The sequence below is a fragment of the Artemia franciscana genome, chromosome 11 (assembly GCF_032884065.1).
Source record: "Artemia franciscana chromosome 11, ASM3288406v1, whole genome shotgun sequence".
Taxonomy (NCBI): Eukaryota; Metazoa; Arthropoda; class Branchiopoda; order Anostraca; family Artemiidae; genus Artemia; species Artemia franciscana.
In genome coordinates, this window is record NC_088873.1 from 16,196,755 (window position 1) to 16,222,443 (window position 25,689).

Sequence of the window (25,689 nt, forward strand, 5' to 3'; positions counted from 1 at the left end):
AACTTCAAATGGTCCCCAGGGAAATATTCTGGGCCAATTTCAGAGGGGAGAATTTCCGTCCCTCTTGTGTACAAATATGCAAATAAAATGCTTGTATAGTTGTTTTTTGTATAGTATTATTCATGTGCTAAAATAGCAGCTACTACTATGGGAGTGGAAATTGTTGCAATACTAAATTATTTCCTTGAGTCAGTTTAACCCTCTAAGCAGTAATTGACGGTTACGAAATTCTCGATGTACCCCATTCTTAGAGCCATTCTGACAACTGTTCTCTTTCTTTTACAGGGCATACCCAGTGTATAGTGTCAGTGAGAGTGCTACCCTATATTCACCTGGCGGAACGACACAGTACTATACAACGACTACTGCTTCGGCAAATAATGGCACTTATTCACCTGTGAGTATTTTTTCTTATGATTAATACTATGTATATTGTTCTAGCCAATAGAATCAAACATCTTGTCATGTTTGTGACGCGTACCTTAGGCATCCAATATAGTCTGATATTGAACTTGTGACATTTTTGTGTGTGCGTTTGTGTGTTCAAAGTTAAAGGTAAAAACAAATACTGTCACTATTATATTCTCTCTGTACTTTGGCGTTAAGAAAAAATTATTATATGTTTTCAAAAAGTACTGCGAGACTTTTTGAAATTTATGGCCTTATGAAGATACTTTTCCCCTCGAGAAAAAAAAATAAGCCTGCTATTACCGTAAGGAGTTGTTGTTACAAGTAGAAAATGAGTTGAATTTTGCTGTAAAAAATGAGACTCATTTTCCATGCCACCCAACTTCATAACACGAAACAATAAAAAAAAAAAAAAAAAAAAACGAAAAGGATTGTTGAATTCTTTTCCTTCGCTTTTGTGTATGGATTCTAGAGCGTATTCAAGTTTATTTGAGTACGGAGTCAGTCTAACTGGTTTATGGACGTTATTCTATTTTTTTTTATATTGGGTAAGAATCCCTAGTTTTCCGAGATTTTGTCTCGGACAAACCAAGCTAAGAGTCAGTTCGCAAAAGAACTGAAGCAAATCGACGTGGCTTCTGAACAGGTCATATGCTATGCAATATGTTCGAGACTTTATCTTAGAGTTTATAAAATAAAACTCGCGGGCCCCGGCACGCGGCAGGCTTCTATATATGGATTCTCATTGTCGATTATCTTCTAACTGCAGACAATTATAGCCTTTTCTTGATGTCATGACTTCACCACATGTTCGATAGAGCCACCCTTTTAAGAATACAAATTCTTTTTTAAAGAAGGCGGCTACGCCGCCGGAACCTGGCCCAGTTTTCAACCACAGATCACTGTTCCAAATGTATTTTAGATTTCAATGTGGTTCTGACTGTCGTTTGTTCCATACTATTTTCTTTAGCTGTTGTGGTTCTCACTTTCACTAATTTTCTGATCATATTTATCTGAAATCACGTCAGTGACGTGAATCTTTTTTCCAAAATTAAGGCTCTTAACGAATTTTCTCAGACTTCTGACCTATCTAGATCGTTTTTTCTTTATGCGAGAACATCCCAAGATACCAATTAACCCGAAAAAGTATTGAGCCGTTTTCAAAAGAGAAATAAATACATATAGAATTATTGCTCACTTATATATATATATATATATATATATATATATATATATATATATATATATATATATATATATATATATATATATATATATATATATATATATATATATATATATATATAAAGGCGTGGTTGTAGAAACTTAGGAGGTGTCTCCACTTGATTGTAAACTGAAAACCTTAGTAATTTTTTTTAAAAACCGCAAGTATTGGAGGACAATGAGGCTCCTTCCTGTACCCCCCCTGGATATCAGATAAGATTTAGGGATTGTCATTTTCTTCAGAATAGTTAAAAGGTTGAATAATTATACCTTGGGGTTGAAGCTTGCATGACATGTATACTACAGGGCACACATTGTCATGCGGTTGATTATTTGGTTCGGTTTTGATTCGAGTCAAAGTAAGAAAGTCGGTTTCTCCAGTTGACATAAATATGCTAAAAAAGGAAATAAAAGCTTATTGCTTATTCACTGTTAAAAATATTCTATTAGTATTCTTAGTCACGTAGACATTAGAAGGGGTGTTTTTAGAAGGACTTTAGAGAATTTTTCTTTCAATTAGATGTCAGCCATAATTTGCATAATGACATCACAGAGTCATTTTACTTGACAGAATTTACTGTCATCTGGTCGGACTTTGCTTTAATGAATGGTCTGTTTTTTGTTCCTGAAACTCTGTTGTGATTATAGGGCACAAGTAATCAGATCATACAAAACAATGCTTATATCATGCCAGAAGGAAATACGGAAGGATTGACGATTATTGGATCCAGAAACTCGCCAGAAAACGTATGTCAAGCCTTATTTCTTCTTAAACGCTTTTTACATAACTTAATCTTAATGAGTTGAGCCATCTAATGCACATATATTACCCCGCTCACGTGGTCTAATTTTGCTGAAATTTTCTTTCTAATCACAATGCATGAAAAAGAGCCCTTTATCCCCCTTGCCCCAACACCGCCAACTTTTTGAGGAAATAAAGGCAGTTTAAACTATTTAACATGTTAAATACTGTCATACAAGGGCTTTTAGTCTTTGCGATTGGTAGACCAAAAAGGCCCGTGGTCTCTGGAGCACACCCAGCCCCCCCCCCCTCTTCCATCTTCAAATTTTTGTAGAAAGGTGGGCTCTCTGCACCTTGTTCGAATAAGAATAATAAAAATACTATTAATATGTTTGATTTGAGGATAAATGTGGGCTTGTTGCCTCTTCAACAACCCTAGCTCAGCTACCCTTGCTGTCAAACTTTTATTAGAAAGGTAGGTGTATTATCTGATTTGAGGACCAAAGTGAACCTGTGGTTCTTACAAAACCGTGTATGGTTCTATATGAGTATCTGAATTCCAAGTATCCACCTTGCTTCAACTAATGTAAAATTATGCAACTTTGAAGGCCTGAATTTCTTACAGAACTACGTAAAGACTAGAAAGAGCTGACAGTGCTACCACTACTGCCACTAACACTCACTGCAGCACCAAGCCGCCTGAGGCCAGGTCAGCTGTGCACACTCCTTTTTCATTCCAATCTATTCAAAGTCCCCCTCTTTACATCCTCCCAGGAAATCCCCGTTTCCCTTAAATATTTCCTTACGACATCCTTCCACCCCAGCCGGGGACGACCTGGTTTTTATTTGGCCCTAGACGGTTTGCCGCCAAGACTATCTTTGGCAATCTGCCATCCACAGAATATTTTTGTAGTACTGATACCCAGAATGATTAAAATTTTCGAAGAGTAAAAATCAAAGTGGAAGGTGATTATGACATGAAAATTGTTATCGCTTCCTAAGTATCATGGTGCTGTGGTGGGTTTGCTCACATTAGAGGATGAAATGTTGTAAAGATCCTTGAAGAGTTGGCAAGTGTGTCATGACCGTCCCATGCTTTTATTTTAAGTCTTGAAATATTTCAATATTTCTGGATAGTTGGAAGTAAAATTTTTATTTTCTTTATTTCAGTGCATTTGGTAGTCAGAGAGTGTTTTTATATTTATGCTTAGAGTAAAATCAAATGGCTTATTATACATAAATATGAGGACTTGGCCATCGTTTCGTACTTGAAGAAGCTAATAAACGGAGAGAAAGAGATAAAAAGAGAGAACAAAACGTTTTTTAAGACTGTGGGACTTGAACACAAAACTTACACATCTCTTAGTTGTTCTATCAGTAAAGATATTGAGCAGAAAAATATTAATTGCTGTAAATAATGATATGTAAAGTTTTGAAAATGCGATGGTATCGTTTGGAGGGGAAAAGGGGGATGGGTACTTTAGATGTACAATATTATTACAAATTGACAATAATTATTTTGCTCTGATTTTTAATGGATGGAAGATAAGTGATTAAAACATTTTTTAATCAATTAAAAATAGACATTTTAAATTGTTTCCACTATGGTCCTTTAATTTACAAGAGTAGTAGAAGAAAATTTCCAATTTGGAAGTGGAATAACAACTGGACGTCCCCTGCATTACAGGAAACAGGTGCTAAACGAATGAAACAAATAAAGGTAATTAAAATGATAATTACCATCAAAAAAATAATGGTAATTAATCATTTAAAATGATTTAAAATAAAGGTAGATAAATCGGGGAGTGTATATATGCCTGATTGGTTGGAGGACAAATAATGCTTAGTATAAAACTTTTATTTAGTTTGGACTATCAAACATTATTAGTATAGAACATGTCAATCTATATTTTTGGTTTGCTTAAAGAAAAGATTTTGTACACAAAAAAAGGAGGAAAAAATGTAACTTTTTTGAAAGAAAAAGATAAGAAAAAATGGGTAATCAAAACCCTTGACTACAGTACTTTTGTGTAGTATTAAGAGTGAATTCGTTTCCATGCATTAATGTTTCTGTACATTTAGTAAAGTAATTAAGTGGGAATACGTTGCTAGTCTGTTACTATCATATGGAGTCAAATAACATTATTCTAAGAAGGAGCTTGACACAGTGGCTAGCTGTGTTTACTGATTTTTCTCCCTTGTTTTTATTAGAAAGAAGTCTTAATCGATATATGCCTCCTCGTATGTCGTCTTATTTCTGCGCTTGCATGTTCTTGTATCCCTAAATACATTCGAAAACCACACTGGACATGCATGAGCTATGAAACCAAGAAAGGAAAGGATATAATAAATGAAAAATAAAATCAAATAGGTGAAGAAACGAGGATTTTGTCAGCCAGTAGCAAAATATGAAGACGAAAAACAAGCAAATATTTCGACAAAGACCTTCGCCAAAGTCGTCCTCAGGGCTCATAAAAAAAAAAAAAAAAAAAAAAAAAAAAAAAATACAGGAGGAGAAAAGATGCTGAATCAAATACCATCCAAAAATAAAATGAAAGACAATTCATCAATTGGATTGGACACGTATTCTTTGCTGTTCAATAGATTTAGCCTCTCTTCAACCTCGATTTTCATTAGAATCTAGTGAAAATTGAGGTACTAGCTGACAAATTCCTCGTTTTCCTATTTTCCTTTCTTGGTTTCATACTTCTTGTATCCCTAATATTGTATATACATGGTAATTGTACTTTGTTAATTGTTTTCAATGAGAACATTTCTATTTGGGTTTAGCTCATTTTTACGTAATGTTTAAGTAGCTCTTTAGCTCATCCTTGTTCTATCTCGAATTTTTCTCCATTTTTGCTTAAAGTCTATGAGCATTTTCGCCATTTCATTTGATTCGCGTGACGGTAGTAAAATAACCGATTATTTTAATGGTTTCATGTTAAAGGTGAACCATCTATCCTAACTCTTGGTGTTGTTGGACGGTTTTAGGTTTTCGCTTCTCTACGATGTTTTTTCTCCGTACCTAATCCCAGAAAGTGAGTTTTGTTTATTCGCCTCTGTAGCGGCCTTAGGGTGGACCTTTGACGTGTTATTTGAACCAGAACTGCGACTTTGAATAGTGTTGTAAGGTCACCTCGACGTGTAGAGCCCCTCAAGAAAACTATTCTTAGGGATTTTGTCTATTATGGTGAACTTACTTAGGCTATTTAATCATCTTTTGAGCTTCTAGTTGGAGGGATTTGAGTCGAGCCAGATAGCGTCTTAGCGTTTTTAATGTTAAGTACCTTAAAAATATTTAAGTTGTGTTTCGATTTCATAATTCAACCCTCTTACGAAGGGTTTATAGAAACATGAAATCGTCCAGGAAAGGATGGTCACATAGGTGATAAAAACAATCTTTTTGGATGTTTTAGTTTATGTTTATGCTCTAAAAAGTGTTTCTTGTGTTCTCCAACGCCATGGCAAACGACAAATCGGACACAAAACATCGAAGTTTTTCACCTAAAACGTAGTTGCCCATGTTGCCCCGCAACTGTGACCCAGGAATAGTAAATTGTGCAGCACTTCACCGAAGCTAGGTAGAGGTCTAGTATTTGTAACCCTTCACAGGGTCTAGGTAGAGCTCTAGCTTTACTTTTTCTTTCCTTTCTGTTGTGTATATTTTCTTCCTTTATTAGGACCAACAGTACATTGTGGCGACAAATCAATCGAATCAATCGAGTCAAAATCAGGATGACTCTCGATTTGGCTTAGCTCATGCTAACCGCGTCTCCCCAGCTACTGTAAGTTTTTCTTATTATATTTTCAAAGTTGAAACTTGCTAGAAGAGTTCTATAGAAAATTTGGAGGCTATAATTTAAGCTAGATTTCTTGTTTTTGACTACCACGATGTGTTATGTACTAGAAAAAGAAATGAAACGAAAAAGAAATATATAAAAGCGTTTAAAATTTACAATTTAGACAAGAAAAAGAAGACGAATATAGTCCGAATAATTATCGTTAACTAAGACTTCCGGTTTTAAAGTCGAAGCGTTATGACTGTTGTTACGGACAGTTTACTTTAGTAAACTTGGCTTACTTGGTTGCTTTACTCCCTCCTCTGAGATCTTACTTTGCTAAGACTATAAACCGTATTCCTCAATTCACCTCTTAGTGTTTACCTAAATTAACAGATTCTGTATTATTCATTCAAAGAATATTTTAAAGCTTCCCATAGTTGTCAAAGTCTATAAGTAACGCTAGACTTTAACCAAAAACCACCGAACTCATGAGTTCTCCAAAATAGCTTTTCACATTATTTCATTGGCATATTTTTAGGCACAATAAAATGGTTATATTTTAGATGGTGCCATATTGTTCAAATTACATGCTATAATTTTTTTTTTTTTATTTCTTCATTTGAATTTTCGAAAAAGACTACGTTTGTATAAACCTTTGGTATTTCGAATATTCACCGGTGAATGTCGACGTTCACCAATGTTGGACATTCACGGTAACATATATCTTCTATATATATAAAAATAAGTTGTATGTGTGTTATGTCTGTCCAGTGACGTCATGTTTGTGTGTCGACTGACGTAAGGTTTGTCGACTGACGTCATTAAAAGGATTGAGCTGTATATCGTCATGAAGTTGTTTGTCGACTGACGTCATGTTTGTCAACTGATGAAATTACAGACCGGGACACCGGGACACAAATGAGGACCGGGACACCGGGACACAGGGAATATAAATGACGACCGGGACACTCAAAGAGAAATTACAGACTGGGACACCGGGACACAAATGACGACCGGGACACAGGGAATATAAATGACGACCGGGACACAGGGACACAACTACAACGGGGACGCCGGGGGGCATAGGGGGATATATAAATGACGACGGTGACACAGGAAATGTTTGATTAGCAATCACCATCAACAAAGCTCAAGGGCAATCATTTGAATAATGAGGTATAGATCTGTATACGGATTGTTTTTCCCATGGACAATTATATTTTGCATGTTCAAGAGTCAGTAAACCTGACAATCTATTTATATGCACAGACAATGGGACAGCGAAGAATGTTGTATATTCGCAAGTTTTACGTGGTTATATATATATATATATATATATATATATATATATATATATATATATATATATATATATCTATTCACAGGTGGGACAAAGGGACACAACTACAATGGCGCGTAACGACTTACGCGCGCGGGGGGGCGCGAAGCGCCCCCACCAACTAGGTGTTGGGGTGGCGCGAAGCGCCACCCCAACAGCTAGTGTGTTATATATGGCACTTGAATGTACCATGTAAATGAGATATGACAACAATAATGTATATTTCTGATTTATTTACTGTCGTTGCGACAGTAAATTTTATCGTTGTTTTTAACGACCTTAGATTTTGTCGTTGCGACTGATTTTTTTACTATCTTTGTTGTTGTCGTTGTAATTTTGATTTATCTCTTTTCTGTGTATGCTTGAGCTTTACTTTTTTTGTGTGACATTTTTCTCCCGTTTCTCTAAAAAAGATTTTAAAGGTACGATTTTAAACCTATTTAAAGAATTCCAAACAAACTTCAACAACAAAATTTTAAGCTCCTTAAAACTGAAATAATATTCGCTGATCTTCAAAAAATACAATTCTTGTGTTTCCTTTCAAAAACTCTTGTATTTAAACAATATTTATTGAGTCTCTTAGACGTCTTTGTGTTCGAAGAATTAAATCACCATTATGAATTGATCCATCCCCTTTTCTCTTTATCTTATGACAAACAAATGTCGGTAAATATTTACTTAGTTTGGGCTTCATCGGCTTATTGATTATTTTTTCCTTTCTCAAAATCTAGAAGGAGGAAAAACTCGGTTCTCTCTAAACTGATGCTAATTAATGTGTTTTCCTATTTCATATGAGATTATGAACTAGAGAATATTTGGCTTCAAAAAATAATGTCAGTAACGTATTTGGGATTAGAGCTGATGCCTCTCCCCTTGGAAATTTAAGCTTGGAGAGCGAAGCATAAATCTAAATATTAAATTAGGCTGCAGGGGGACTGAATCTGGGGTGTTAAAAATTAAATATCTTACTACCTTAGATATTTATACAAGGGGATTAAATTTTTAAACGATCTTCAGCTGAAAGCAGTGTCCTAAGATCATAGATACTTAGAAAAAATATGATAGGATTGAAGATTGCTCTAACGATTAAGTAGGCTACTTGAATGAGCGACCGTAAATCAAGCAATAGGCTAAACGTAAAATGTTGTTCAACTTAACCCTCTAGGACTATAATGAATGAAAAATCAAGATAAATAGGTCTCGTTTTAAGGAAAAAGGGTAAGCCAAAAGCCGTGATTTTTCAGAATCCAACTGGACTCAAACGCAAAGCTTATTGTTCTCGAATGTGGGGGGAAGAGGGTCATAAGATAAGATATAAACGGAAGTGGGAACTTCACGACACGAGTGGAGCTCTAAGTACGACAGAGTAGAGGATGAGAGCGCGCAGCTCTGTTTGTTGCAGGTGACGTTTAGCTGTTGGCAATAGATTCAAGGACAACCCGTAGAACTATTTTGTCAAAACTGACAGTATATTGATTCTTGTTTTCTTCTTCATTCCTTGTTTTTCCTTCTCTTTATTATAGCTTCATGCCTTAAACCAAAGAATGTTTTGCATTATTTTTCATTATTTCTATTATACATCAAAAGAATTAGATCAGTAAAAATAATTTCCTTTTTGAAGATTCTAAATATGTAAAATAAATTAGGTTTACAGTTATTCACCAAAAATTGAAGAAATTTGCATAATTGTAGAAAAATTAGGAAACATCTTCAAAAAGGTGGGTAACTTTGACGAAAATTGTAGAAAAGATTAGCATCTCAGAGAGCCTTCTAATGTAGGTTTCAATCCACTATCTTCTGAAATTTCCTATTTTTTTGTGAAGAATGATTACGGATGTCTTTTGTTCCACCAAGGATGATGCATCAAATCTCTGGTTGTGTAGTATTGGGAGAGGGCTCATTCAAAAGGAGACCTGAATTTCAGTAGAATTTTCAAGTACAAAGGAGATACCACCGCAGCAGCTAAATGTCATTTTCTGCTATTTTATGATGCAGAACAACAATATTGTTCGAAATAGGGTCAACATGTTATTGAGTGTAAACTTTGAGGGAGCCAGTCGTTTTAGAACTATCAAAAGACTATTTATGTGAATTTTTTATATAATATATGATATTTCCACACGGTGGCACATTCATCCCTGAGCATTAGTGCAGTCCATTGTATTGTAAAATAAACATAATTCAACAACCCGTCAACAAATATTTTGTTTAGATATGTGGCACTGATACTGTTATTAATAAATATTTTGCAATTTTCTGATTTGCTGATCTTTCGTAATTTTAACATTTCGTAATTGTAACATTTTTAACATTTGTTTTTCTGATTTTTCGTAATAGTCTGATTTTTGTAATTGTAACAGAAAGAAAAAATAAGTTTTTGAACATTTTTACCAGATACTTTTTTTGGACAATCAAAATGAAGACAGGAATTTATGAAATCTATTGTGTACCGTTGAATAAGTTGGCTTCGCTTTGGTCTAAATCTGGTTGAGTTTTTATATAAAATTATATCTGGTTTTATCTAGGTAAAAGTACAATTACACTTTTTTTTGGTTCTAGTTCAATTTTTTTCCACGAAAATAGTGTAATTATTAGTCCGGTAACTTTTTTCGTTACAAGATATTATGTACATTTACCCTGTTAGACACATTATAGTATTTGGATATGCTCTTCCAAAAGTGATCAAAATTAGATATAGTTCAAAACTACAAAAAAAAAATGTAATTCACTTCCTGCTTAGGCTAATTAATATTTTATCATTATTTGATGTCGAGGCTATTCTTGGAAAATAATTGGCTTCAAAGGTAATTTGACCATACATTTTGGATTTAAAATGCAGAGATACGGCACGCTAGGGCTCCATTCAAGAGGAGACATCCCGCACTGATGTCTTGAAGAATTCTTTTTTCCGATCCTACGCTGACACATGGAATTGTACCCTGAGAGACGGAGTCAAAGAAAACTCAACAGTCAGAAACAAAGAAAAGAAAACTTCCATGTTAAAAAAAGACGAAAAGGGTTTGAAGAAGAAAAAAAATCATGAAGAATAAAAAAAATCACCGTTCTGATTTTGAGCTTGTACTTTTTACACTGCGTAGTTGGTGTGATTATAACGCAACTAGAATCCCTTCCGTCTGAATGTTTTTCCTTGTACTGCTTCTGTTTTTTTGGAAGGCAATTCCAAGGCATTTGAGCTTACTGTAACTGGGCCTTCCATTTTGGACTGTCGGGTTATCCTGTTTTACATAGTTCTGTTTTAATCTAAAGAAAAAGGTTTGAATGAAAATGTGGTCTTTTACCGCTGTTTTCTTCGCTGTAGTTCTTATCTACTAAAGATGTGGGCCTAAAAACTAGTTTCTCTATTTACGATTATCTTCATTTACTTAATTAACTAAGACTGAACGAAGCTTTAATTAACAATGTCGAAAAATGGATTTTAATTAACTGGTTAAAAATTAGATTTTTAAAAATTAGCTGGTTGGTGTCTCTAAGTTGAAAAATACATATTTTAGGTTCAGTGGTTACTTGACAACTATGAAACTGCAGAGGGTGTTAGCTTGCCTCGATCTACTTTATATTACCACTATCTCCGTCATTGTGAGGATCATAAAATTGACCCTGTCAATGCTGCGTCCTTTGGGAAGCTGATACGTTCAGTCTTTGTTGGACTGCGGACGAGACGACTTGGTACAAGGTAAAATTGTCTTTTGAGAATGTATTTTTTTTTATGTATCTATGTTTAAAACACAGGTTATTCTTGTATATACTTGTTCGTAATCCTTAATATTAATAGACTTCAATGCAGAGTTTGAATTTTACTACTGCTTTTCTATTCTAAATATTTTGTTTGAAAAGGGTAACACCATAGACAAAAAAGTTTTTGCCAAAGAATTTTAGAAATGATTTTTTTTTTGTATTTTCCAAAACAAAATCACTAATTCTTTAGACCCTTGTGTGTTTGGTTTTTATGGCACTTGGTATTAACCAAGTGACATATAGCAGTCGCCAATTCTGTCGGTCTGTCGGTCTGTCTGTCGGTCTGTCTGTCGGTCTGTCTGTCGGTCTGTCTGTCGGTCCCGGTTTTGCTACTTTAGGCACTTCCAGGTAAGCTAGGACGATGAAATTTGGCAAGCGTATCAGGGACCGGACCAGATTAAATTAGAAATAGTCGTTTTCCCGATTTGACCATCTGGGGGGGAGTGGGGGCCCGGTTAATTCGCAAAAAATAGAAAAAATGAAGTATTTTTAACTTATCAGCGGGTATTTGGATCTTAATGAAATTTGATGTTTGGAATGATATTGTGTCTTAGAGCTCTTATTTTTAATCCCGACCGGATCTGATGACATTGGGGGGAGTTGGAGGGGGAAAACCTAAAGTCCCGGTTTTGCTACTTTAGGCACTTCCAGGTAAGCTAGGACGATGAAATTTGGCAAGCGTATCAGGGACCGGACCAGATTAAATTAGAAATAGTCGTTTTCCCGATTTGACCATCTGGGGGGGGGAGAAGGGGCCGGTTAATTCGGAAAAATAGAAAAAATGAAGTATTTTTAACTTATGAGCGGGTGATTGGATCTTAATGAAATTTGATGTTTGGAATGATATTGTGTCTCAGAGCTCTTATTTTAAATCCCGACTGGGTCTGATGACATTGGGGGGAGTTGGAGGGGGGAAACCTAAAATCTTGGAAAACACTTAGAGTAGAGGGATCGGGATGAAACTTGATGGGAAAAATAAGCGCAAGTCCCAGATACATGATTGACATAATCGGAACTTATTTGCTCTCTTTGGGGTAGTTGGGAGGGGGGGAGTAAGTCTTAAAAATTAGAAAAATGAGGTATTTTCAACTTACGAACGGGTGATCGGATCTCAATGAAATTTGATGTTTAGAAGGATATCGTGTCTTAGAGCTCTTATTTTAAATCCCGACCGGATCTGGTGATGGGGGCGGGGAGTTGGGAGGGGGAAACCTAAAACTTGGAAAACACTTAGAGTGGAGGGATCGGGATGAAACATGGTGGGAAAAATAAACACAAGTCCTAGATAGATGATTGACATAAACGGAACGGATCCGCTCTCTTTTGGGTAGTTGGGGGGGGGGGGTTAATTCTGAAAAATTAGAAAAAATGAGGTATTTTTAACTTACGAATGGGTGATTGGATCTCCATGAAATTTGATTTTTAGAAGGATATCGTGGCTCAAAGCTCTTATTTTAAATCCTGACCGGATCTGGTGACATTGGGGGAAGTTTGGGGTGGGGAGACCTAAAATGATGGGAAACCCTTAGATTGGAAGGATTGGGATGAAACTTGGTTGGAAAAATAAGCAAAAGTCTTGCATACGTAATTTACATAATTGGAACGGATCCGCTCAATTGCGGGGGGGGGGGGGTAATTCTGAAAAATAAGAAAAATAACGTATTTTTAACTTACGAAGGAGTGATCGGATCTTCATGAAACTTCATATTTAGAAGGACCTCGTAACTCTGATATCTTATTTTAAATCTCAACCGGATCAAACGTAATTGGGGGGGGGACAGTTGGGGGGACCGGAAATCTTAGAAAATACTTAAAGCGGTGAGATCAGGATGAAACTGGATGGGAAGAATAGAAACCTGTCTAAGATACGTGACTGACATAACTGGACCGGATCTGCTCTCTTTGGTGGAATTGGGAGGGGGGAGGTAATTTTGAAAATTGAGGTATTTGTAACTTACGAAAGGGTGACCAGATCTTAATGAAATTTGATATTTAGAAGGATCTTGTGCTATAAAGTTTAACTTTAGGTTCTGACCTTCTCACAAGTGCCAAATGAGCTCTTGGCTCTTCCGACCTCGTCCAAATGAGCTCTTGGCTCTTCCGACCTCGTACCATATGAGCTCTCGGCTCTTCCGACCTCGTCACAAGTGCCATATGAGCTCTTAGCTCTTGTTTAGCTAGCAAGAAAATAAAATCTAAGTCTTAAATTAAAATATAAATAGGAACAAAATATAGGCCTGAAAATAGATGAATACAAAAGAAGCACAATATTCGCGTCTCGAGCTGGCACATGCGCATATATATATATATATATATATATATATATATATATATATATATATATATATATATATCAAACAGTTCGTGGTAACGAACTGTAGTAAGGAGCGATCCGGCTCAATAGTAACCAAAACTCTAAAAAATTGAATTTTGATATAAATAGCTACATCAAAAGAATTGCATTTTAATGCTGATTTTAAATATATAAGTTTCATCAAGTTTAGTCTTAGCCATCAAAAGTTACGAGCCTGAGAAAATTTGCCTTATTTAGGAAAATAGGGGGAAACACCCCCTAAAAGTCGTAGGATCTTAACGAAAATGACACCATCAGATTCAGCGTATCAGAGAACCCTACTGTAGAAGTTTCAAGCTCCTATCTACAAAAATGTGGAATTTTGCATTTTTTGCCAGAAGACAAATCACGGGTGCGTGTTTATTTGTTTGTTTTTTTGTTTTTTTGTTGTTTTTTTTCCCCAGGGGTCATCGTATCGACCAAGTGGTCCTAGAATGTCGCAAGAGGGCTCATTCTAACGGAAATGAAAAGTTCTAGTGCCCTTTTTAAGTGACCAAAAAAATTGGAGGGCATCGAGGCCCCCTCCCACGCTCATTTTTTTCCCAAAGTCAACGGATCAAAATTTTGAGATAGCCATTTTGTTTGGCATAGTCGAAAATCTTAATAACTATGTTTTTGGGGATGACTTACTCCCCCACAGTCCCTGGGGGAGGGGTTGCAAGTTACAAACTTCAACCAGTGTTTACATATAATAATGGTTATTGGGAAGTGTACAGACGTTTTCAGGGGGATTTTTTTGGTTTTGGGGGTAGGGTTGAGGGAGGGGGCTATGTGGGAGGATCTTTCCTTGGAGAAATATGCCATGGTTGAAAAAAATTCAATGAAAAGGGCGCAGGATTTTCTAGCATTACTATAAAAAAAAACAATGAAAAAATAAACATGAAAACGTTTTTTCAAATGAAAGTAAGGAATAGCATTGAAATTTAAAACAAACAGAGATTATTACGCATATGAAGGGCTCTAAAAATACTTTTGCATAAAGAGCGAGGTATTTAGGAGGAGATAAATACCTCGCTCTTTATGCTAAAATATTTTTAGTGATTTCAACTATTTATTCAACGGCCTATTTGATTCAGGGGTCATTCTTAAAGAATTGGAACAAAACTTACGATTTAGTGTAAAGAGCGAGGTATTAACGAGGGTACAAACCCCCTCGTACACATAATAAAAATATAAGAATATAAAAGTTTGTTACGTAAGTTAATTCTTAAGTTACGTATATTTTTTACTAATAAAAACGTTCATTGAATATTAAAAGTTATAGTAGCCTTTTTAAGTAACCGAAAAATTGGAGGGCAGCTAGGCCTCCTTCCCCACCCCTTATTTCTCAAAATCGTCTGATCAAAACTAAGAGAAAGCCATTTAGCCAAAAAAAAATTAATATACTAATTTCATTTCAATAATTTATGTGCGGAGAGCCAAAATCAAACATGCATTAATTCAAAAACGTTCAGAAATTAAATAAAAAAAAACTAGTTTTTTAACTGAAAGTAAGGAGCGACATTAAAACTTAAAACGAACAGAAATTACTCCGTATATGAAATGGGTTGTCCCCTCCGCAGTCCCACGCTCTTTACGCTAAAGTTTTAGTTGTTTTAAAAAGTAGAATTGTGGCAAAGAGTCAAACTTTAGCGTAAAGAGCGTGGGACTGCGGAGGGGACAACCCATTTCATATACGGAGTAATTTCTGTTCGTTTTAAGTTTTAATGTCGCTCCTTACTTTCAGTTAAAAAACTAGTTTTTTTTATTTTATATATATATATATATATATATATATATATATATATATATATATATATATATATATATATATATATATATATATATATATTTATATATATATATATATATATATTGTTAGAAAATAAAATACATATTAATTAACCCTTTAATAGAATGTCCAGTAAATAGTAATTGTTTGAATGGAAATAACCGTCAATTAGTTGTGTTGATCTTGGAATATATTCTGATCGAGCCTTGAGACCTAAAAGCTTTAATTTCAAACTACTTACAATTTATATTTACAACAGACAGCTTTACAATCTACAAAAATATTTATAATTTGACAAGCTCATCTTTAAAGCTCTGAAGAATCGGTTGGCTTTCGAGGAATCGGCGAATCGGTCCTCCGAAGCTGATTGCTTCATCCGTTTTTGATTCCATGAATATCCTTTGAAGTGGCTTCCAGGCATCCAAATTTGATTCAGATGAATTTTTCTTACTAGCATTGGCCAAATTCGATACTTCTGGTGCGGCAACAGATGTTTCAACTTGAAACCAGTTCTGCCAGTTTATGTGGCGCATATCTTCTTGTGCACTTGGTTCAACATTACCACTTTGTGGTGTTGGAATTAATACCTCTGGTACAGCAACAGATGTTTCAGATACTGGAAAGGTCTGAACGGCTGGAAGGGACTCGAAAAATCGAAGAATCGGTCTTGCGAAGCAGACTGCCTCGTCAACATTTGATTCAGGCGAAAGTTTTTTACTAGCATTACCTTTCCGTTCAGAATGCAATGCTTGAGGCAGACTTCCAGACCAATCCTTCATGACACCCAAATTTGATACCTGTGTTGTAGCAGTAGGTTTTTCAAGGAGTGGAAGGGGCTCAAGAACAATATTTGGCAGAGGTACAACAACGGGATCGGTGGGCATAACCGGACCAGACTGAATTTGTGAGTCTAATATTGGGCTGCAAGATACTTCAGCCACTTGAAACATTTCTGTATTTTCTGGTAAAGGCGAAGGAACAGAAATATCTTTGATAGGTACCGCACTGGGCTCTTCTATTTCAATATCTGGGATTGGTTTTTCTTCTAATTGGTTTCCTGAAACTATTGGTTCTTCTGTGGCACCTTTTACAAGACTTGGCTGTTCAGGGAATGTGGATTTTTTCTTTTCTGCTACATCTGGTTCAACGTCAGTATTTTGTAGTTTGGTAATTGGGACCTCTGGTGCAGCAACGGATGTTTCAGGAACTGGAGGGGGCTCGACGACAATAGTAGGCAGATGTTCAACAATGGAATCGATGGGCATAACCGGATTAGACAGTAGTTCTGAGTCTAACTCTGGGCTGCAAGATACTTCAGCCACTTCAAACATTTCTGTATTTTCTGGTAAAGGCGATGGAACAGTAATACCTTGGATAAGCACCACACTGGGCTCTTCTATTTTAGTGTCTGTAATTCGCTTATCTTCTAATTGCTTTCCTGGGACCATTGGTTCTTCTGTAGCACCTTTTACAAGACTTGCCTGATCTGGGAAAGTGGATATTGTCTTTTCTTCTACATCTGTTTCAACGTCAGTATTTTGTATTTTGGTAATTACCTCTGGTGCAGCAACAGATGTTCCAGGAGCTGGAGTGGGCTCAACGACAATAGTAGGCAGAGATACAACAATGGGATTGACGGGCATTACCGGATCAGACAGAATTTCTGAATCTAATACTGAGCTACAAGATACTTCAGCCACTTCAAATGTTTCTGTATTTTCTGGTAAAGATGATAGAATAGTAATATCTTGGATGGGCACCATACTGGACTCTTCTATTTCAATGTCTGGAATTGGTTTTTCTTCTAATTCCTTTTCTGGAACCATGTGTTCTTCTGTACCACCTTTTGTGAGACTTGGCCGTTCTGGGAAAGTGGATATTTTCTTTTCTTCTTCATCTGGTTCAACGTCAGTATTTTGTAGTCTGGTAATTGACACCTGTGGTGCAGCAATAGATGTTTCAGGAACCGGAGGGGGCTCAACGACAATAGTAGGCAGAGGTTCAACAGTGGGATCGACGGGCATAACTGGATTAGACAGAAGTTCTGAGTCTAATACTGGGCTACAAGATACTTTAGCCACTTCAAATATTTCTGTATTTTCTGGTAAAGGCAATGGAACAGTAATATCTTGAATCGGCACCACACTGGACTCTTCTATTTCAATGTCTTCAATTGGTTTTTCTTCTAATTGCTTTTCTGGAACCATTTGTTCTTCTGTACCAGCTTTTGTAAGACTTGGCTGCTCTTGGAAAGTGAATATTGTCTTTTCTTCTACGTCCGGTGCAACGTCAGTATTTTGCTGTTTGGTAATCGACACCTGTAATGCAGTAACAGATCTTTCAGGAACCGGAGGGGGCTCAACGACAATAGTAGGCAGAGGTACGACAGTGGGATCGACGGGCATAACTGGATTAGACAGAACTTCTGAGTCTAATACTGGGCTACAAGATACTGCAGCCACTTCAAATATTTCTGTATTTTCTGGTAAAGGCGATGGAACAGTAATATCTTGGATAGGCACCACACTGGGCTCTCCAATTTCAATGTCTGGTATTGGTTTTTCTTCTAATTGCTTTTCTGGTACCATTGGTTCTTCTGTGACACCATTTATAAGAATTGGCTGCTTTGGAGCGGGCTCAGATGACTTTAATGGAGGCTCCACGCTGTCCAGAACAGAAGCAAGAGGAAACTGTCCAAGCCGTTTGGAGAATACTTTTGCTGTATGAGTAAGTGACGACTCACTGTCAGGATTGTAAGGTGGATTCTGGTGAATGTGGTTTTTTTGTACAGCCTGGGAATTTTTTTCATTGTTTGATTGCATCGGAGTAACAACGTCAAGTTTGAAATCTTGCTCAGTTTGAACACACTCTTTAGAGGCCGGAGCAGTAGTCATCTTATCCTCGTTAATTGGTTTGAGTGCATTCTTCTTATGAGAAGGAGAGTTCCTATGTTCTTTTGAATCTGTTATTAATTTTGTATATTTTCCAAGGGCCCACGAAATTGATATACCAGCACATGTGATTAAAGTACCAGCGACGAGAGTTTTAGTAACAATGGTCATGTTGATTCACTTTTTTTCAACTAACTAAAAATTGCACGGGGAATCGTGTTTTATTTATTTCGAAAATGACGTCATGTTTTTTGCCCAGCAATGACGTTTTTATAAGGAATGATGCACTGATATGATGATTACGCAATGTGAAATGACTTGAAAACTAAAATGACGTCATACTGTGGTACTGCATTGATGTATGTAAAAGAAGAATATAGATTGAAGATGCTAATAATTCCCAAGAGCAATGTCAGCGCCTATCAAATGAACCTTTATCAAAGATACTATTATTGATAAAGAAAGAGCTATAATAATGAATTATAATGATATAGTTAAATTTGGTAATCTATCTAGACGCAGAAAGATAAACATATACATTCATTTACTTTACGTTAAGTCATAATTGAGTTGTTTAGTAATGCCAGGATCTTTCATATACGGATATCATACACGGATGTATTATGCGGATATTTTTTAAGGGAAAGGGGACTTTCCTTGTGAAGCATTTTTCATGGGAAGGAAAATTTGTGGTGGAACTTTCCAGGAAAAATTTTACTAAGTTTTTATAGTAGAATTTGAGGAGGGGAATTTCCTGGCATTATTTTAAAGCCACAATATATTTATTTCCACCAGAAATAAGAAGTGACATTATTTAAGTCGAACAAAATTATTCCGTATATTACTCTGAGGGGGCTGCCCCCCACAAAAAAAGATTATGACAGTGTTGCTTTTACATTAAATTTATTTATATTTTTCGTGACGTAGAAAGCGAGAGCCAAGCATCTTCTTTTTTACAACAACAGCAGGAATCTTACAGCTTAAGTCTAGCTAAAACAAGTTCGATTACTCATTTGTGGTTGTTTCGGTGCTTTAGAACATTATCCTGCTAATAAGCATCATTTAACTGGCGCTTTTGTGTTTTTAAGTACTTTTTCTTCGTCACTAACTTTTGTTTCATACAACATAATCTTACACAAAAACTAAGTCAATACGTAATCAAACAGTTCGTGGTAACGAACTGTAGTAAGGAGCGACCCGGCTCAATAGTAAACGAAACTCTAAAAAACGGAATTTCGATGCTAAAAGATATATCAAAAGAATCGGATTTTTATGCTGATTTCAAATATATAAGTTTTATCAAATCTAGTCTTTGTCATCAAAAGTTACGAGCCTGAGAAAATTTGCCTTATTTTGGAAAATAGGGGGAAACACCCCCTAAAAGTCACAGGATCGTAACGAAAATCACACCATCGCATTCAGCGTATCAGAGAACGCTATAGATAAAAATTTCAAGGTCCAGTCTACAAAAATGTGGGATTTCGTATTTTTTGCCAGAAGACTAATCACGGGTGCGTGTTTATTTGTTTGTTTGTTTGTTTTTTTTTTCCCAGGGGTCATCGTATTGACCAAGTGGTCCTAGAGTGTTGCAAGAGGGCTCATTCTGACGGAAATGGCACCTAGGCCCCCTCCCACGCTCATTTTTTCCCAAAGTCAACGGATCAAAATTTTGAGATAGCCATTTTGTTCCGCATAGTCGAAAACCATAATAACTATGTCTTTGGGGATGACTTACCCCCCACAGTCTCTGGAGGAGGGGCCGCAAGTTACTAACTTTGACCAATGTTTACATACAGTAATGGTTATTGGGAAGTGTACCGACGTTTTCAAGGGGATTTTTTTGTTTGGGTGAGGGGTTCAGGGGAGAGGGCTATATGGGAGGATCTTTCCTTGGACGAATATTTCATGGGGGAAGAGAAATTCAATGAAAAGGGCGCAGGATTTTCTAGCATTACTATTAAAAAAAACAAACAATGAAAATGTAAACATGAAAAAGTTTTTTCAATTGAAAGTAAGGAGAAGCATTAAAACTCAAAACGAACAGAGATTATTACGCATATGAGGGGCTCTAAAAATACTTTAGCATAAAGAGCGAGGTATTTAGAAGGAGATAAATACTTCGCTCTTTATGCTAAATTATTTTTAGTAATTTCAACTATTTATTCTACGGCCTTTCTGATTCAGGGGTCATTCTTAAAGAATTGGGACAAAACTTAAGATTTAGTGTGAAGAGCGAGGTATTAACGAGGGGACAAACTCCCTCATATATATAATCAAAAATATAAGAATATAAAAGTTTGTTGCGTAAGTTAATTCTTAAGTTACGTATATTTTTTACTAATAAAAACGTTTGTTAAAAATTAAAAGTTCTAGTTGCCTTTATGAGTAACCGAAAAAATTGGAGGGCAACTAGGCCTCCTTCCCCACCCCTTATTTCTCAAAATCGTCTGATCAAAACTAAGAGAAAATCATTTAGCCAAAAAAAGAATTAATAGCAAATTTCATTAATAATTTATGTACGGAGAGCCAAAATCAGACATGCATTAATTCAAAAACTTTCAGAAATTAAATAAAAAAACAAGTTTTTTGAAATGAAAGTAAGGAGCGACATCAAAACTTAAAACGAACAGAAATTACTCCTTATATGAAAGGGGCTTTTCCTCCTCGACACCCCGCTCCTTGCGCTAAAGTTTGACTCTTTCTCGCAACTCTACTTTTTAAAACAATAAAAAACTTTAGCGTAAAGAGCGGGGTGTCGAGGAGGACAAGCCCCTTTCATATAAGGAGTAATTTCTGACCATTTTAAGTTTTAATGTCGCTCCTTACTTTCATTTCAAAAAACTTGTTTTTTTTTATTTAATATCATATAAAACGAGAAAGCTTTTCTGAGAGAATTAAAGAGTGAAGTTGAAATTCAAATCCGAAATGAAGCCATCTTAATAGTATTAGGACTACAGACTAGCTTTATAATTGGTATGTTAACTTGAAATTTTTAGTTGTATAGAGAGAAATAACCGGATTTCGAGAGCTCGTATTATTAGTATATTATTATTAGTATTATTATATTAGTATATTATTATATTATTAATATATTATATTATTTTACTATATCATATATTATTGTATCTTTGATCGTCGTTTCGAGAAACAGATCTGTTATTCTTAGAAATACTAAAGTGTATTTTTTACAATTTAAGATTTTATTGTTTAAAATTGATATTATAGCTTGTAAGATAAGATTTATTTCAACAAAGCGGCTATCACAAGCCCAAAAGGGTCGAATTCGTATTTTAGTGCCAGTACAAAATCATAAAATTACAATCAATAAAAATTCAAACGATAAAAACTCGTAAAGTTAAAACAGGGAAAACAAATTTAAACAAAAGTCTAGCTAACGAAAATTACAAAGTTCACAATTGCAAAATAAAGACTGAAAAAGTGCCGTATATTGTCCCATATGGCCCTTACAGATGGTAGAATTGATAAAAAAAAACAACAAGAAAACATGCAGATATAGGCTATAGTTTTTAAATAAGCCATTAAACATCTCCCTATGAAGTTTTAATAGCTTACTAGCTTCAGTTTTTCCACTTGTGACATGGCGCCAAAAGTGTAATTTTTAGTGCCACGTGGCACTTGCAGATGGTAGAATTTATATAAGGTACGTAGGTATGAGCAATATCTTTTAAATGAGCTACTAAAAATCTCTACGATTTTCTGATGGCTCGCTAATCCTGCCACTTTACAAATGGCACTAAGAGTTTCGTTTTTATGTTATATGGCACTTGCAGATGGTGGAGTTTATAAAAATTGCGCAGGTATGAGCAATTGTTTTGAAGTGAGACATTAAAGATCCCTATATGATATTTCGGTAACTGAATTAATTGTCCTGTCGATATTATATCCGAATTAAATAAGATTAATGTATTGTTTGTAAAATGTATTACTTGTTGAATGTTTAAATCACTCCGTCGTGTTGGGGTATCACGTTATGTCTTCGGGACAATCACTTTATGATGTTAGGGGAGGAAAATTATTTCGAGGAGGAGGGGCAAGTTTCCTGAAACAACAAAATAAGATACCGTAAAGAAGGTGATTTTATTTATCAATAATTAGAAATTCTTTCCTTTTTAATGAGAGAAATTAATAAAATAGAAATATAATTTAATAAAATGTTATTACTTAATGATTGGCACACTGTAAAAAGAAAATAATAAAGCATTATGTGAGACTGTGATGCAAATACGAGACACATAAGAAGAAAATGTAGAACAAATGAACGAGGGAAGAAATTTTCAGCCTTTGAAAATCAGAAAGTAATCGAAATATTTGACATGGTTAACAACCTTTTTCAAGAGACTACCTCTTCTAAGTGCATTGAATAAATAGACACTCAAACGAATGTTGAACCAATTTTTCTGCATTCGGTATACTTTTTCAATGTTTTTTTTTGCTATTGACGTGATTGGATGTTTTTCTGGGGGGGGGGGGGGGGGGCTTTGTTTCGTTTTTCAGCTGATTACCAGCTGGAAATGTTTCCTCGTTTATTTATTCTAGTTTTTCCCTTCTGTCTATTTTACCTACATAAGCTTAAATATCTTTATTAACGTTCTTGAGTCTCTTAAAGGTTCTTTATTAAATCTTAATTTCTATCTTAGTTTAAATTTTAGTGATTAATTTCTTTTATTAAATAGGTAAGTATTTTAAATCTGTTTTATCTGTATCATAAGTTCATATAATGTATGACTATTTTCTCCTTCTATGCGTCACTTATTTTTTTCATTTCTATGCATTCAATTTTGGTTTCGATTTTTTCAGAGGCAACTCGAAATACCATTACTATGGTATACGTTTGAAACCAACATCGTCATTGCATGGTGTACCTGATGATCCCTCAGATTCGCCAAGGAGTAACCATGGCCAAAATGGTCAAAAGAAGTCCAGAGGTGCTTCTAGTCCTGGGTCACGGTCCAACCATGATAGTCTGATGCATGAGAACCATAGTAATTCTAGTTCAGAATCTCCTCAGGTACCCTATTTATCTTCAAATCTTTATCTTTTTAGGCCTGTCTTCTGCTAGTCAGATTGCTAAAAATTTACTTTTTTGATATTAAGCCATTATTATCTAATATTATTTTTTTGCACTGGGACTATAGTTATCTAGCCTAGATGCAAAACGTGAAAGATTAAGCTCTAATGTTCATTAATTACATGCAATCACTAATAACAAATATTCACGTAATAAATTTAGCTTTTATTCCTTTTATCAGTAAGAAAGGATCTTGATGAGGTCTGTGATGGTATTCCATTAAGTTTCTTATTTCTCTACTCAAAAAGAAAGAAGTTTGATGATAGCCTACATAAATCTGACCACTGAAACCCTTTTGCCATAGGAAAAAAAAACAAGAAAATATTACTTCAGTGTTTTTTCTTGGGCTTTGAGAAACAGTTTATTAGGCTTTGACTTAAAAAAAAAATGAATTATGCAGTAGCGTCTTTTTTTCCGTAGCAAAAGATTTTATTCCAGAATTATACTTGTCTGTAATAAAAGGCGGCTGTTAAAAAGTAAAGGTGTCTAAAAGTTGAACAACTTTCAAGTACCTTGCCCACTGGGAAGCTTGCTAAAAAAAAAACAGATTCTTTTTTAGTGTCGTGCGTCACAAGGTTCGTGACAACCAGGGCTCATAAAGAGAGATTTCGGTGGCACTTTAAAGATCTATTTTTTAGGGGTTTATAAGGATGTAGTGTAAAAATCAAAGAATTCTAAAATACTTTAAAACTGATACAGGAAGAAATTTCAGGTTACTCTTCTTCTATAGCAAAATGTTTCTTATATTTCAGCATGCTGAAAAATCAGATTTGTTTAGCGTCGTGTGCAGCGGGCTTAAACTCTGAGTCTACTATGCATATTATCCGTTTGCACCATCAGAGAAATAAGATTATAGCAGTTTTGTTTGTGAGATTCGACCTACGCTTTTTACTGAAAAAAGATAATATATTTTCACGAACTTTGGTCGATTTTTGTTATTTCGTAAACTTCCATTTCAAGCAACCAGTAAGATTTTTGGTATTTTATTGGAAAACCAAAATTGTCTTGGTGAAAGGTAAAGAAACTGTCTGCCGATATTGAATTGTAGAAAGCACGATTGATAGTCATTATAGAAATGTATTAACTAAAAAAAAGTTTATCTGAAGGAAGTAAAGAGCGAAGTTGAAGCTTAAAACTGACAAAAAAATATATATATATATATATATATATATATATATATATATATATATATATATATATATATATATATATATATATATATATATATATATATATATATATATATATATATCTATATATATGTAAAAATAAGTTGTATGTGTGTGTGTGTGTGTCTGTGTCGAGTGACGTCATGTTTGTGTGTCGACTGACGTCATGTTTATCGACTGTCGTCATTATAAGGATTGAGCTGTATGCGTCATGAAGTTGTTTGTCGACTGACGTCATGTTTGTCAACTGATGAAATTACATACCGGGACACAAATGACTACCGGGACACAGGGAATATAAATGACGACCGGGAACCTCAAAGAGAAATTACAGACTGGGACACCCGGACACAAATCACGACCGGGACACAGGAATATAAATGACGACCGGGACACAGGAACACAACTACAACGGGGACGCCGGGGGCACAGGCGGGATATATAAATGACGACCGGGACACAGGGATTGTTCGAATCGAAATTACAGACCGGGACACCGGGACACAAATGACGACCGGGACACAGGGAATATAAATGACGACCGGGACACTCAAAAAGAAATTACAAACCGGGACACCGGGACACAGGAAATATAAATGACGACCGGGACACAGGGACACATCATTAGAATAATGAGGTATAGATCTGAATACGGATTGCTTTTCCCATGGACAATTATATGTTGCATGTTCAAGAGTCAGTAAACCTGACAATCTATTTATATGACACAGGGACACAACTACAATGGCGCGTAACTAATATGGCACGTAACGACTTACGCGCGGGGGGCTTGGGGGGGGGGCGCGAAGCGCCCCACCAACAGCTAGTATATATATATATATATATATATATATATATATATATATATATATATATATATATATATATATATATATATATGTATGGAGTGTGTAATATTGGGGTGTTGCAGTGACAACTTTATTGATTCTAGGATTATATCTGTTGTGAAAAACATGACGCATGAAAGAAAATATTGATATTCGTCTTTAGATTAATTGCCTTATTTTTTTCGATTTATGGACGATATATATATATATATATATATATATATATATATATATATATATATATATATATATATATATATATATATATATATATATATATATATATATATATATATATATATATATATATATAT

General features: G+C 35.2%; 2 protein-coding genes across 7 annotated transcripts in view; one reads left to right on the plus strand and one right to left on the minus strand.

Annotated features, from left to right (window-relative positions):
• The window catches only part of LOC136032881 (DNA-binding protein RFX2-like), a 121,486-nt gene that overhangs the window by 73,180 nt on the left and 22,617 nt on the right, over window positions 1-25,689 (plus strand). For all 6 annotated transcript variants that reach the window (XM_065713307.1, XM_065713311.1, XM_065713309.1 and 3 more), the window contains 5 exons: window positions 286-397; window positions 2,281-2,379; window positions 6,058-6,162; window positions 11,011-11,192; window positions 23,088-23,298. In XM_065713307.1, coding sequence (XP_065569379.1) covers window positions 286-397; window positions 2,281-2,379; window positions 6,058-6,162; window positions 11,011-11,192; window positions 23,088-23,298 — 709 coding nt within the window. The remainder of the gene's footprint in view (window positions 1-285; window positions 398-2,280; window positions 2,380-6,057; window positions 6,163-11,010; window positions 11,193-23,087; window positions 23,299-25,689) is intronic.
• LOC136032880 (titin-like) lies at window positions 15,483-18,451 on the minus strand. The gene has a single exon (XM_065713306.1). It carries the CDS (start codon window positions 18,438-18,440, stop codon window positions 15,663-15,665), a length of 2,778 nt encoding a protein of 925 aa, XP_065569378.1. The 5' UTR covers window positions 18,441-18,451; the 3' UTR covers window positions 15,483-15,662.

What these genes read in the sequence shown, in the direction of transcription:
- LOC136032880 (XM_065713306.1), bottom strand. Translation starts at nt 18,440, where the DNA reads ATGACCATTGTTACTAAAACTCTCGTCGCTGGTACTTTAATCACATGT.